General features: G+C 39.0%; 1 protein-coding gene across 1 annotated transcript; it reads right to left on the minus strand.

The window, feature by feature from the left end:
- Nucleotides 1–13,121: 13,121 nt before the first annotated feature.
- Nucleotides 13,122–16,419, minus strand: LOC147799787 (uncharacterized). Its single transcript, XM_087132463.1, has 2 exons — nt 15,762–16,419; nt 13,122–15,574 (listed from the first exon to the last, which is right to left on the minus strand). Exons 1-2 carry the CDS (start codon nt 16,284–16,286, stop codon nt 15,491–15,493), a joined length of 609 nt encoding a protein of 202 aa, XP_086988589.1. The 5' UTR covers nt 16,287–16,419; the 3' UTR covers nt 13,122–15,490.
- Nucleotides 16,420–16,504: the final 85 nt, after the last annotated feature.

The following is a 16,504-nucleotide window of genomic DNA, read 5'->3' on the forward strand; positions in this document are numbered from 1 at the left end:
AAGGCCTCAGGACTAAGCAAAAACTGTTAAAACAGGCAAACTGCGTCACTAGGTACTGTGCACAGTGATAGCTCAGTTGGTACGGTATTCCGGAGGTCGCAGGTTCAAATCCCACTCCAGTCAATTTCTTTGTTCATCTTTATAATCATTTATAAACATCTAGTCAATTTCCCTATATAATTTGTTTCATGAATTTTGGAACTGTAAAAACATTGCAAGTGATAGCGCCACCATGGGTGATAGCGCCACCTTAGGCATTTGTGCAGTAGCTGACAGATATAGATTCATTCCCCCTCATTGAGTCACTGTGATGACAGAAGAAAAGCATCTTACCAGCTGAGGTGTGCCAGGCAATATGGACATGATGTAATCCGCCAGGAACAAGCAGGGCTCAGCAACTACCTGCATATCGAAAACAAACAAAACACATCCTAGTCAGACCTGAATACCCAAAGATAATTAATGCTTTGATTGAATGTGGCATCTAATTAACAATAAACTAGTGCAGTGCAGTGTAAGGGATTTCACATGTAACCGTACAGCTGCTTAAAGTTTAAAGGGTAAATTACATTACATAGTTTTGTTACTTTTTGATCGGTAAAACCATGGAGACCCTCTTGCGGTGTACTCAGACTATTCTGTATGTCAGGTTAAAATTCATGGTGCAACGACCAAAATCTCTTGTTGTTATAATTGTTTAAGAGCTGTTGTAATCTTAGGGTCTCTAGTGAATTGACTATCAGGTTTTATTCTGTTTTTACTAAAAGAAGTTTTTCTATTGTTCTTGTCACATGTGCATGAGGTGAATGCACATGTAGGCCAACTTATTTCATGTAAACAGATCTCCTGCCACTTACAGATGTTTTATTGATTTATTAGTGCAATTGTTTGGAGTGGTTGGACTTTAAATGAATTAGATTTAATCTCTAAGGTAAATAATGATAATAAAAATAACTACATTTCTTAATAAGCACCTAACTACAATTAAGTTCCTATGTGCTTTTCCATTATTCCTGGTACCGCAGTAATTAGAGATTGATCTATTAGGTACTCGGGGAATATCGTCGTATCAATTCAGAGTCTTCATTCCAATGTACACATTAAGACTGGAAGGTAATAACAGGGTGAACTCTTTGCAATTTCAATCAACAGAAAGTCTATGGGGTAAATTAGTTTCCTTGAAATGAATCCAGTAGGATGATTGACCAGGTGAATAAATGTTCCTGACACTTCCATATTTGTCATTATTTTGCTTGAGATAGTTTCCATGGTTACCTTCAGATAGTACATGTACTGGGTACAGGTGTAAATCTTGCCTATTTATCTACAGGGAACAATTGACTTATATTTTTGCTTTTTCTTCTTTTATTTCTGGTGACATCTCAAATTTGAAGCAAGAAATGGGACGGCGAGAACCCCTGTGTTAGTCATTGTGAATCTCAGCAATTCTTTACAGACATTCAGGGGGGCTGTGTTGGGTAGCAACTCTAGAGTGTCTGTGTGGTTTTGACGTGGGGGTGGAAGTATCCCTCTGTCCGTAATCTTGCAGGGTTATAACTACGCTGTTGGCTTGTTTCACACCAATTCACAGTGGCTGTAATGATACCACTGGTAGAGATCCGGACTCAGAGTGTTGTTGGCGTGTTTATTTTGTAACTACATGTACTTGACAGTTTGGTTCTCAGATGCTTAGAAATACAATAACAGATTCACTCTCAGTCATGTGGTTTTAGATTCAGTCTCATACATGTACGTGTAGGCAAAAGCAAGAAAATAGTTCAGTGTGGTAAATGTCCCAAACAAAAAGTTTAAAAAAATCTCCCTGCACCTAACAGAACAATTGTTCCTGAGAGAATATCATTCATTGAACTAAAAAAATGAAAACAAAGGTTAAGAAGTAGTGTATCTTCATGGCCAAATATTCTTTGTTTCATGTTTTTTCTACACCACACAAAAACTGTATTTCAAACACTTTTCACGCCACATAAGAAAATACACGATGTACTACATGTGTACAGATGTGCACGTACCTATGGCTCAACATTTTTACTTTGGGGATACAATATACTGCACATACAGATATTCAACATCAGAAAGAAAATAGTTCAACGTGGTTTGGTCTTCTCTCATTGAATTTTATTGAGAAAGAATACTTTATGTTCACCAGAAAGCTCAATTCTGACAGCGGGTGTACATGTACATGTACCAGTACATGAAGACAGAACAAAGAGAAAACACCGGTGAAACAATTCTGTCATTCAATTGGACAATTTCAAAAAACAAAACGGACGAATAAGAAGTCTCCATGACACCATCGTGGCTGAATAAACAAAATTCCTGTGTTAGTTTTATTTTGTCAACATCGTAACAAGAGATCACTTCCCAATTATGCAATGAATCTGGCATTAATTCAAATGCTTTGATCAATGCTTGAAAATAGAAAGCTAGACTGGGGTACCTTTAGACTCTCATTACTGATTAAAACTATGCAAATGAGGCATTTGTTTGTGTACATGTACCATGCATTAGTAAAGGAAACTAGCCAATCAATGAAGTCCAACCTCAGGAGGTTGTTATCAGTGACAACAACAGTACATGTATATGGTACATGTAGTCTCGGTTTCATTTACGCTACAAAATTCTTTCATAAGAAATGCAAATAAGGAGGTGCAAACTCAATCCAAGGATTTATGGGCAGATTCAACACAGTTGGTACATTTTTAGAAGTACAAATTCATTCAAAAGCATAAAATATGAAATCATTTCATCTGTCCCAATTCCTAAGCACCACTTCAATGGAATGTTGGGAGACAAAGGGATTGGGGAACGTTTACTCTTTTATTTGCAGACCTCTTCGAAAAGGCCATCTGACATCATCTGATACATGTACTTGTGTGTTTATTGAAATTGTGCAGGTTTCAGTTTTATGAGGAATGATAAATATTTATATCAGGCATTTAGTGAAATGTACATGTAGTTGTCAGACGGCTTCAATATCCAATCAGACACTCAAGGATACCTGTTTACTGGCAGAGAATAAGACCACACTCTCAATCTTGGAAACTGTGCCATTTGCCATCTGTGGTGACAAGTTTCTGTTACAGCTATGGATAAGGATGCAGAGATAGCTGAGGCCTTGAAGGAAATCCAAAGGCAAAATGACTTGTTCGATGCCATCAGTTATGTAGTTAACTTTTGCATGACACCGATCGGTCTCCTGTTAAATATGACATTTCTCTTTGTTGTGGCACGTGTCCGATCCATGCACACTGTCGTCAACATCTATTTGGTCAATCTAGCAGTAGTTGACAGCATCCACCTCGCATGTGTGTTCATTTGGTTAGTGTGGCCTGACAACAAAAGCTTGGTGTTTGTATACATTATAGGATTTATTTCCATACCAAGCCGACTGGCTTCATATTTCACAGTGACTGCACTGGGTTTTGAAAGGTTCCATGCTGCCTACCATCCACTGGAGCACAAAGCAGAATTCAGCAAAGCTCAGGCTGCCAAAAGACTGGCCAAAATATGGATCATTGCAGCTGTCACAGGGTCTACATATTATTCAATAGTCCAATGGGGAGGAAAAATAACAAGGGTTGTACCAGTAACTCATTTGCTGTTCTTGTTAATAAATGCTGGTTGTCTGTTCACTGTTATCTTCCTTTATGTTGGCATTGTCAAGAAATTAAGGCAGCAACTACAGATTACATCCACAAGGGATGGCAACCACCGACTGCGACGAGTGGTTACCATGCTCATTATAAATACTGCTGTCTTTTTTGCCCTTAATAGCACCAATATTGCACATGAGATAATGGAATTAGCCCAGAAATGGTCCAATCTGTCTACCCTGAGCAGAATTGAAGAGACATATTCAGCAAACACTGTAGCCTTTGTTGCTGCTATCTGTGAAGTGATCAATTCTACGGTGGACCCTCTGGTGTACAGTGGTAGTAATTCAGAATATCGAGAAGCCTTCATGGAGGCATTCTCTTGCTTCCATCCTAGACACTGTTGCTGCTGTTTCAGGAGAAACCAATATACTACCCAACAGCCATCTGAACAAATGAGACTAGAAGAAACCCAAAGGGGCCAAGACACTCCAAAGAAGAAAAATGAACAGATTGAGCTGCAACTAATTCAACAAGACCACAACGTCACAAAGGAGCCAATGGACCAGGTACAAGTCCACCTGAGCAGAGGCCATGATACTTCACTTCAACTAGAGGAGTTTGAGCTGCAAGCGCTCCACCAAGACCAAGATGTCCCACAGGAGCCAACAGAACAGGTACAGATAGAAAGCCACATCCAGAGAAGCCAAGATAATCGACATCAACAAGAGGAGTTTGAGCTGCAAGTAATCCACCAAGACCAAGATGTCCCACAGGAGCCAACAGAACAGGTACAGATAGAAAGCCACATCCAGAGAAGCCAAGATAATCGACATCAACAAGAGGAGTTTGAGCTGCAAGTAATCCACCAAGATCAACAAGTCCCACAACAGCAAGCAGACGATGTAGAGGTGGAAATCCACAACAGCCAAGACATCCCTCAACAACCAGACAAGCAGTGTGAACTTCAAGAAATCAAACAAAGCTGAGATACTACAGCCTTCAGACCAGGTATAAAGGTTCACATCCACCAGGACAAAGAAACCCCAGTCCTACGGTACCATGTACCAGATGAACAGACTGAGTGGTAAGAAATCTTTGGAGAAAAACTTGTACGAGTGACTCATTGTTCAGAACTACATGTACATCTCTGTCTGTATGTACATGTATGTGTGCCAGAATTAAATATCAGCTCTAAGGAAATAGAACGCAGGGAAAAGTTACCATCAACCAAAATTAAGAACAGGAATAAAAAAAATATTGAGGAATACCCTCACTGGGAAGGTTCTTCTCTGGATATTGTAACAAAAAGCCTTTTGACGTCCAATTAGAATACCTTTTTTGTGTTTGCTCATGGCTCAGTGCATGCTGAAAATTTGGCTTGTTCTTTTCTTAACCAGGACTCTTTTGTTAAGTTGGATAAGCTTGAGCAGAGCTCAGTGTGCAGTCTGTAGATCAGTCCTTTACATTTGAATTATTTTGTATCACCAGAGAATGGAGGGCCACTCCCTTACATGTACATTCCTTCTTTTGAAAACTGGGTTGGGCACTCTGTATAAAAACTAGAGCCCACTATTGCCTGTCGAGGATTTGCGACTGGGTGTTGGCAAAGGCAACATGCTGTTTTGATTTGTTTCTGTTGCATGTACATGTATGAATGCCACTTCTGAAACACATTGATATCCTGACAAATTCTGTAAGTTTATTTTCTATCTTCATGCATTTGTGCCCTGTGCCCCATCTCAGCCATTCCTGTAGTTCCTGTAGTTCTGTTATTTTTGTATAAATTACTGCTTTTGCTGTATAATTGTAGATGCAGTAAGGAGTACTGATCCAACTGTTTAAAGATGGCACTTGATTCGATTACTTGCTGGCTAGAGCCACGAGCTAATTAGATTGTGAATTACCGCCGAGAAACTTGTTGGGCTGATTCAATGATTTGAATCCATACTGTCAAATTGTAAATATTTGAAATGATGCAATTAATTTTGTTCATTAATTAAATGCCAGAGGCCAGTTGGCCAGTGGCGAATTTAAAACTAATTCTTTTCTGTTTAGTTGATTTGTGTGTGTGTTCCCACTACTGGCAGAGTCCTAAGTAAAGGGATTTCGTTGCATATGTCACTGTACCGGCCAAGATGTACCTCGTAATGTGGACAATGTCAGGTAGTACATACATGTATGGTCAGCAGAGGCCTCAAATAAAAAAGAAAACTGGTTTGAAATTTAAAATATGGAAACTACGAGAAAGTACAAGTATTGAAGTTCATTCTGCTTTTCATTCAGGATACAAACGTAAAACAAGTAGAGTTCTAAATCTTGGAAATTTACATTTTATATTATATTTTCTCACGCCCTTTTTTTCCTACAGTCTGTACAAAAACTGTGGAGTGTATGACAGGTTTTACTCTGACACAGTCCACACAAGAAAACCACATGCTGTACATTGCCTGCCAGTCTCAGTTGTTTAAGAGTCTTTAGTTTCAGCTGTGTAGGTATTAAATTTGATTTCAGTTTCAGAGTAATTAATTCATATTGACAGAGTCCAAAGTCTGTACAACCATTTGCAAGTACAGGTACGTGCACATGTTCACACCATAGTTCATGCTGAAAAGTTACTGAGACAGCCCTGACAGGAGATGAAGTTAGGAATGATAGAAAACAGTGGTGAAACAATGCTGTCTGAAAGTCATAAATTTGGGAAATTTAAAAAAAGGAAAAGGGAATGAAAAAACATTTCTGACACATTCACAGCTGCATAAACGGTCCATTTCCTTGGTTTGTGTCCAATTCCCTTAGTTTTGTCAACTTTTTATCATGTTATGAGATCAATTTCCAATTACATAATGAATCTGGCACTGATGAGAATGTCTTGAATTGCTGCTTGGGATGCAAATGAAGCAGTGATTTATGCATAATGGGCCTAAAGGAATGAAATCAGCCATGCAGAGGAGCCCATCAGTGGCCTCAGAAGGTTCATATCTGGATGATTTCTGTGTCAGAATCTCTGCCCATCAAATCAGATGATACTGTTTTTAAAATTGGAAGAAAGGTTTCTCCAAACTGTACTCTTTGTGATAGATGTTCTGAAACTTTGATTCATATTTTTTATGAGTGTGATCATGTTTCACCCATCTTGTCAGACCTCACGTCTTTTATCAACTAAAATCTCAAAGCCCCCATTTCAGTTTGGGAAATTTGAATTCTTTTTGGAGTTCCCCATAACAAATTTTTGACGTATGTTTTTCTTTGTACTAAGTTTTATTTATATAGGTGCAAATTCCACATTCAAATGCCTTCCTTTTTGGGGTTAAGATTATTTTTACAAAATCAATATCATATAGAATATAAGATTGCTATTAAAAATCAAACCCTTAGTCTTCATTATAAAAAATGGAAATTTCGATTCTAATTCTGTAAACCCTATGCAATTATTTCAAATGGAGATGTACAGTGACCATCTTTCTACATCTCTTCATGGCCCCCACTTTTTTTCTGAATTTTTTTCTTTTATACTTTCCATTTATCTCTCCTGTTTTCTCAGTCTCCTTAATTGCGTATAATTTGTGCTTTTTCTTTCTAATGTATGTTTTGCATTTGTATGATCAATAAAACATAGAAAGAGAAAAATCAGATGATAGTGCTCTCGTTGGTCTTACACACAATGACAAATCTGCCTACCTGGATCAAATAAGCTAGCCTGTAGCAAACTGTTGACTAATTTTTTCGGAATTGAATTCATTGGTGTTTTCAGTTTTTACGAAGTGACAAAACCTCAAAATCTTGCCAACTGGACAATCCAAGATAAACGTGTTTGAAATACCAGCCTCTTTCAATACACATTTTAGATCACTTTTATGTTACTGACTGAGGAATTTTTTTCAAAGTCATGAATTTTAAGACTTGGAAAGTCCAAATCCACACTTACTGTAGTTGCTGACATATTGTTTTAGTTAAAAAATAATTCATAATAAAAACTAATAATTTTTTTTTCACTTCATGAGAACAGAAAAACCCAAAGGTCTTTATTTTTTCCTATTGCATTACACACTTTTGTCACTTCGTGAAAAAATGTGCGCTAAGAAAATTGTTCCATTACACGAGCGCAGGTGTTCATGTTCAACATTGTTCACAGGCATATGTGCACACACACACTGACTCTTGCAGGAATTGTGTATACTGTCTCTACTTTTGCCCTACTAACGATGTAACTTCTTGTCACTTCATGAAAACGGAGAAAAACAGAGACCAAGCTTTTTGTTCGTTGTTTGTTTATGGTTTATGGTAACAAGATAAGTAAGCAACATTTTGCTTTGAAACTCCGCTAATTTGTTCTTTGGATCAAAGGAAGTAAAATGGTATGAAAAACTCTAGACCAAAAAATTACCGATTTTCAGGGTTTTTGTCACTTTGTGAAAACACCTACGAATTTGTCAAAGATAAAAGAAATGGCTGGCTTCCATAAAGCTCACAAGGTGGTACGTTCCCGTACTTATTGAAGGATGTGAAATTTAACGCGTTGCTGAACATCAGTATCTTGGGGCTATGTTTAATGACAGGTGTTAGACTGGAGTACCCATGTGAATTATACAGAAAAGAGACTGAACTAAAGAATGCACCAATCCTCACATGCCATTTGGGGACAGCAGAGGGAGCAGTGCCCTATGAAATGGTCTGCTGTTTGATCAGTCATCCCACAGACACATGGAGGTTAGCTGTCAGATCCCATGTGTTCATGATGACACTGAGGCAGCTCGGCCCACTCCTTGCTCAGGCAGTTGAGTTTAACCATGCAAACAGGGTGGGTTTGATCCAGGAGGCCATTTGGATGGCTTGGTGATAAAAACCTTTAGAGATGATGCAGACTGCACCTTGCGATGATAGAAGAAAAACACCATAGCAGCACATCCAGCATTTACAAACAAGGGAGGTGGGTGAAGTGTGATCCAAATGCAGGTGTATTTCAACATGTACTCTACATTGTACATGTGAGTGACCAAGTTCTCTAAAAGTTTTAGTGACATTTTAAAAATTAAGATTTTCAAAAAAATTTATGACTCATCTTTTTTTCCTAAGTTACTTTATAAAAAGTGTATTACATTAAAACAATATTTAGTCTGCACAAAAAGGAAATCTGTACAGAGTGCTTGACAATTTCCATGATGGACTGAAACAGTACACTCAGTCTCAGTCATGTGATTTCATTTTCATCCGTGTAAACAAAAGAAGTAAAGTAAATCAATGCAGTTTGGTATTCCTGTGATTGGATTTCACTTTCAGGAAGACTGCTTCAGGTTGACAGAATCCAAAGTCTGTACGATCATTGACAAGGTCATTGATGCAAAAGCTTTGTCGTGAAAACTCCTGAGAAAAACCCTGACAGGAGATAAAGAACAGAACATTGGTGAAACAATGCTGTCTGAGATAACGTAATGAAAATGACTAAATATCAAAACTGAAAATGAAAAACTAAAAAAGTCTCCTCATGACACCTTCATGGCTGGATGAAACAGACATTTTCCTTGTTTCAGTTTAGTCAACTTCTTTATCATAACAAAAGATCACTTACCAATTACGCAATGAATCTGACACTGATTTGAATGTCTTGACTGATATTTGTGAGCAGATAGCTGGTCTGCGGTACCTATAGAGTTTCAACTCCAAACATGGTGATCTTAAAGTATGCAAATGAGGTACACTGATGAAGGAAATCAGCCAATCATAGGAGCCCATCAGTGGCTTCAAGAGCTTAGTATGTTATAAGTGACAGCAGCATCACAGTCTCTTGGTTTAACTACACTGTACAAGCATGCTGATTTGTTTTAAAGATACCGATAAATGTTTGCTAATGAAGAGTTGAAGCTCTATGCAAATAAATCACAGGTTTTGTGAGCCAATTGAATCCTTTGAATAAATTCTTTACTTTTATGCATCACTTCATAAAATTACAAAAATGATTTCATTTGCCCCATTTCTGTGCAACATCTACACAGAAAGTTAAAAGACAAAGTAATCAAAGGAACGTCTACTCTTCAAAGTGAAGACCTCTTCAGAAGTCTGCCATCTCACCGCCTTAACATACATGTACACGTGTTTGCCCCGTTCCTGTGCAACACCTCCACAGAAAGTTCTTAAAAAGACAAGTAATCAAAGGAACATCATTTCTTCAAAGTAAAGACCTCTTCAGAAAGATCATCTCACCTCATCTACATACACGTGTTTGTCTTGCTTCTGCAACATGAACTCAAAGTTTCAGTTTCAACGTTCAAAGTTTCAGGAATTTTTATCTTCATAATTATGTACAAGTTGAAGATCGAATCAGTCACACACTTCCACCTGTTTACCAGCAGAGACATAGATCACATCCAACTACAACACTCAATCCCTCAAACTTTGTTGTTTATCATCTGTTTGTGTTTGTTGGCAAGCTAAATGCAATGGATGAGAATGAAAAGATAACTGAGGCCTGGGAAGAATTCGGCAGGCTTGACGACATCTTGAAGGACATTATTTATTACGTTATCCTGTGTGCGGTACCAATTGGTCTCTTGCTGAATGTGACATTCCTGTACGTTGTTGTACGTGTTCCATCCATGCGTACTGTTGTCAATGTCTATTTAGGCAATTTAGCAGTGGCTGACAGCATATTCCTCATGTGTCAATTCACAGGTAACATTTTTTTCTCACAGAGCTGGTTGGCTGCATGCATTGTGGCATATATTTCAAATTCAAGTGAAATGGCTTCATATTCAATCGTGACTGCATTAGCATATGAGAGGTTTCACGCTATCTGCCATCCACTGAAGCACAGAGCAGAATCCAGCAAAGCTCAGGCTGCCAAACGACTAGCCAAAATATGGATCATCGCTACCATCATAGGGTCTGCACGCTATTCAACAGAAAAATGGGGAAATGATGCAGGACTGTATGTAGCTGGTGTAACATTAATGTTAACAAATACAGTTTGTCTGTTTGCTGTTACCTTCCTCTATGCTTGTGTTGTCAAGAAACTGAGGCAGCAACCACAGATTACATCCACGCATGATGACAACCACCGACTGCGACAAGTGGTTCTCATGCTCATTGTAAACACAGTTTTTTGTCCTACATGGTACAATCTTTGCATATATGACCATATATTTAGTCTACTGTTGGTCCAACTTCTCTGTCCTAAGTAAAATGGAATTGTTACCTTCAATGAGAATTGCGTCATTTGCTGTAGCTATCTTTCAGCTACTCAATTGCTCAGTGGATCCCCTGGTGTATGGTGGCATTAATTCAGAATACCAGAAAGCCTTCAGGGAGGCATTCTCTCACCTCTATCCTAGATGCTGTTGCCGCTGTTTCAGGAGACACCGAGATACTCAAAAGCAGTCACAAGAACAGATGATGCTACAAGATCCTCAACAAGGCAGAGACACTATGAAGTTGTCACAACAGCAGATTAAGGTACAAGTTATCCACCAAGACCAAGATGTATCACAGGAGACAGCAGACCAGGAAGACGTCCACATCCACAGAAGACAAAATAGCCCACATCAACGAGAGGAGATTGAGCTGCAAATAATCCACCAAGATGGTCAACAAGTCCCACAACAGCAAGCAGACCATGTACATGTAGAGGTGGAAATCCACCACAGCCAAGGCATCCCTCACCAACTAGACTGCGAGTGACCTTCAAGAAATCAAACAAAGCCAAGACATCCCTCAGCAGCCAACAGATCAGGTAAAGCAGATTGAGCAGCAAAAACCTAACCATGGTAAGACATCCTAGAGCCGGCAGCAACCTTGAAGCAAATCAAATTGTAGAAATATACACCTGAAAGTGCCACATTCAAGCAATGAACAAACAAGATCAAAAGGCAGGAGTTCCACCCTAACCAAGGTAATCATGATGAAAAAAATCTTGCTACTTATTTATCATTCTCTAAATTGACTTTTTTAATCTTGAAAATAGACTATTTACTCCTGCAACTCACAGAAACTACAAAAATCGTACATTTATTTTATAAGCTGTTTTTTACAAAGACTAGTTCAATGAACTACATGCATACATGTACCTGCCAACCTGTCGTACTCCTTCCTGAGGTCAGGCATCACCACATAATAGATTAGAATTTTAAATGAACTGAGAGCTCATATAAATACCTTTTAATCTATTGTGTAGTATTGCCTGACCTAAGGAAGGAGTATAACAGGTTGGCAGGTCAATCATCACTCTGAGCATGTCTTGTTGTGATCAATTCAAATTCTCTGCCTGTTCACAGGACAAGCAGAAAGTTACATGTACAACTGAACACTTCTTTTCACAGAGAAAGCAAAAACAATGAGGTGCATGATGTACACTCCTTTCATCCTAAATCCAGTACATGAGCTAGTCTTTTAAAGAAAATGTGGAGCTTGGTGTTGTGAACAGTAACAAGTGGTTACTCAGGCAAAATATGAAGATTTGAGTTGCTATCTGAATCTCGTTTGAATTTTTGTTCAATAATATTCCAATAATATTCCAGCACAGATGGTCCGAGTTTCAGACTCAAAAGAATTCAATGAATTCAACTGACTACTTCGTTAAAAGAAAGGCCCAACTCCACCATTTTAGCCCATGAGAGTTAATTGCTCTCCTTTCCAACTTCTCCAAAACATAATCAGTTTTTCTCTTTTGAACTCAAAAAAGGTTTTGTTGGAGTTGGAATGGCATTCACTTAGTACACATGCCAACATACCATATGTTATAGGTTGACTTCTGTAACTCTGGCCCCAATGCTGTGGTAGGGAACAGAGCCCAGATTAGCAAAGGTAACCTAAAAGGGGGACAGTTTATTTACATGTATCCCGGGGCACAAATACCAGTGCCTCTTCTGATCTGACAAAACTATTTATTAATCTTTATTAACACGCAGGCGAGTGGTTACCCTGATGTAAGGAGGTACATGTACCTTCACCGCTTGGTGGCTTGGCCATGCAATCATTCTGTTATGGAAGATCAATTTAATACTCTCGTCATGAGAAGACTGCAGTATTTTGACAACACTTTACTGATTTGTGTTAAAATTCTATTAAGAGTTTAGTGCATTTTGAAAGTATTTTTGGGGGAAAATTGAATTTTTTGGGGTCCCAGATGTCTTGCCATTATGGCATTTTAGCAAGGACTGACCTCCACTGAGATCATAACTGATTAAAAACAGTGGAAGCTGGATGTAGCAATCTGTTTACGGCTAGTTGTGGAAAATGCTTTTTACAGTGAAAAAAAGGTTTCATTTGGATCTTTCAGGACCAAATGACATTTAAGTGTTGCATAGGTATTGATACATGTAGCTGGAAATATCCAGCGCCAGCAGGCTATCTGCAAGCTGCAGGATCTGCAGCTAGGATTTTTGCTCTGTCAAAAATAGCAGTTTGAAATGAATGCTCACGCTCACACGGCTTACACTGAGCCAGGAAAATGTTTGAAGGGTACATGTATGTGTACAACCAGTTGCAAATTTTGAGAAATTTGATGAGTGTACATTCCAGTAAAACTTTTATCATAATTTATTTTTTGTACATTTTGCCCCCCATATTTTACTTTAATAGAATTTTGGTGTACATACTGTATGTAGACTGCTCTCCATATCATTTCTACCGAGTACTAAATTTTGGGCTGTACTATTCAATCTAATGGAACAGTAGAAATCAAGCATGTATGTGCTAAGCTTACAAAAAGAATTCTTAGACTTAAGAGTGAAAGTAATCCATGCCCATGTACATGCACGTACATTTGAAATTGGCCAAGATGTACAGAAATATATAGGTTGTGTAGCCCTGTTGAATCCTGCTAGAAACAGGGAGCAACCATTTTAGTGATTTAACTTTCTTTAAAATCCTGCAGCAATTGCAATATTGAATCCGTTTGTAAGTATACCTGTGATTTCTTGTTTGAAATAAATGAGGCCGCCAAAAAGCTTTAAGCAGCAAGGTGAGTCAGCCAGTTGTTTCATATTGTAGTTGTTGATTTCAGTGGCTTGATCCTTGATCATACTTCACACCGTGCTTTTTGTACTTATTTGCTAGGTCCTTCTGGGATTTTGTTGGGACACCATGAGTTGCCCAGAAAATACCTCTTATTTTCCAGTTCAGCGGAATTATATTTTCATGTATACCATAAAAGGAGATCATTTCCTTGCTCCACTGCCCAGGTGTTAACTTGAAACCTTGACAGGAGGGGGAGAAGATTAAGTAATTGATTGAGCACATGATCTCTACATCCTATACAATGTACCATACATGATGCATCTCCCTACATGTATGTCATTGGCTAGTAGTATGATGCTGGATTTTTCCACCTAGGCACTGATGGACTTTTCTCCAGACAACACTACCAACCACCAACGGGACCCTATGAGACTGGTCTGAAAAGTTCTAGTGGCTGAATTCGACATTAAATGGCTAATGGGTAACTAGGGAAAAAATCAGTGGCATCTGTACATGTATATGGAATTCTTTCCCTTGTCATTCAAGATTTAAGATGCTTCTTGAGTAAAAAACATTTTCACATGAAATTTGCTCTCCCAGTGTTGCAGGAGATAAAACTACAGAATATTGAATGTATGTTAAAAATAAAATTTATAAGACTTAAAGGTTTTCATGGTGAAAGAAACTAGATCTATAGTAAAGATTGCGGTAACACCATGTATTTATCTCTTCTTTGAGTATGTGTGGTTCTGAGAAGAACCGGGGAATAACTCGACGTTTCGAACAGTGTACTGTACTGAAGACGGACAGAGTACACTGTTCGAAACGTCGAGTTATTCCCCGGTTCTTCTCAGAACCACACATACTCAAAGAAGAGATAAATACATGGTGTTACCGCAATCTTTACTATAAAAATAAAATTATCAAATTCAAAAGCATTTCATGAAAACCAGTTTCAAAAATATTAAATTCAATTACATTATGTTACATTACAGACATGTCATTTGGTAATAAAAAAGTTAACAATTTAGAAGGGGAACAGCAAAGACCTTGAACAAGGCGAAATGAAAAAACATGAAATGTGGAAGGGAAAAATACAACCAAAACTACTCATCTAGTAAAAGTTGCATTAAAAATACATGTACATCAGACATAATTTCATTAAACTTGGATACAGCATGACACTGAGCTATTTCCTGGATGTTCTGAAAGTCAGCATCATTAATTTTTTTCAGCTTTCAAAGGATGCCATACATGAAGGTCGTGGATTAGACCTTAAGTTGTCTGTGCTTAGTCAAGCACAAATGTAGCCCGATATTTCTTTTGAATCAACTGCACAGCTCAAGAGCGCCATTCGCACTGCCTCAACATAATGACAGGAATTGCCAGAGGATTTTGAAGGATTTGGGCAATTTTTTTATTGCTGAAAATCGGAGGATTTTGGAGGATTCAGGATGGTTCCTAGTAAAAAGGCCTAGGGGGTTAGGGTTAACTGATGACTGTTATCCCCTTTCATCATTCTCTGTTTCTTTGCTTTTTCATCCATACTTTTCTTTTTCTTTAGGGGAGGCAATGCCCCCTTGCTCACTGTCCTCCGCCATACTCATGGGATGTAGAACTTTGCCCACAGTCCTGCCTGCCACAGTAGTCGCACCATGGCAGGTTGCCAACTACATGTAGGCTTACGCCCCTGTAATATTTCACAGAGTAGGCCTATTTATTCCAATATAAAACACCACTTGAAAATACACCCCTAAAATCAGCGGTTATGTGGGTACAAGATGAATATCCCTAGATGAGAACAGTATGACTGACAAGGTTGATCATACCTGCTGGACAGGAGGAGCCAGTGGTAGTAGTGCCTTACTGTTCAGGAAGTAGGCCTAGGGTAGCCCAGCTTGCATTGCGACTAACGTCCAGGGTGTTCATTTCAGCTGTAGATTGTTTTGCAGTGCTGTTTTGAAGCTAGATAACTTGCGTTTTGGCAACTTATTCAAATCTCTTGCCATCTTAGGAAAGAATAAATGAAGATGGGATTGTGACACAGACTGTGGGATGAAAAGTTGATTTGTCTTGCAGCTCTTAGTGTTTATTTGTCAACAAGATGATGGAGGTTCCTGCAAATCAAGGAAATCTCTTATGTCCATGTCAACCCCGTGATGGATGATTTTGTGCAACATGACTAAGCTGCTGTACCATCTTCTCTGCTGTAGGAGGGGAAGTTCCATCTTCTCTGCTGTAGGAGGGGAAGTTCCATCTTCTCTGCTGTAGGAGGGGAAGTTCCATCTTCTCTGCTGTAGGAGGGGAAGTTCCATCTTCTCTGCTGTAGGAGGGGAAGTTCCATCTTCTCTGCTGTAGGAGGGGAAGTTCCATCTTCTCTGCTGTAGGAGGGGAAGTTCCATCTTCTCTGCTGTAGGAGGGGAAGTTCCATCTTCTCTGCTGTAGGAGGGGAAGTTCCATCTTCTCTGCTGTAGGAGGGGAAGTTCCATCTTCTCTGCTGTAGGAGGGGAAGTTCCATCTTCTCTGCTGTAGGAGGGGAAGTTCCATCTTCTCTGCTGTAGGAGGGGAAGTTCCATCTTCTCTGCTGTAGGAGGGGAAGTTCCATCTTCTCTGCTGTAGGAGGGGAAGTTCCATCTTCTCTGCTGTAGGAGGGGAAGTTCCATCTTCTCTGCTGTAGGAGGGGAAGTTCCATCTTCTCTGCTGTAGGAGGGGAAGTTCCATCTTCTCTGCTGTAGGAGGGGAAGTTCCATCTTCTCTGCTGTAGGAGGGGAAGTTTGGCCCGTTTTTAGCATTGTATCAGAGCTGCTCTTACTTATAATCTTGAGTGACAGTCCCGCCCTGCGACTGGCATGACTGGACAGCCTCAATCTTGTCCATGTGTTTCTTTGTATGCAGAGCCTGAGCTCTAAGTGGAGCGTTAGTACCATATTCCTCTTTTT

Source organism: Acanthaster planci, linkage group LG02, assembly GCF_054643075.1.
Source record: "Acanthaster planci isolate LZ-2023a linkage group LG02, COTS_SCS, whole genome shotgun sequence".
Taxonomy (NCBI): domain Eukaryota; kingdom Metazoa; phylum Echinodermata; class Asteroidea; order Valvatida; family Acanthasteridae; genus Acanthaster; species Acanthaster planci.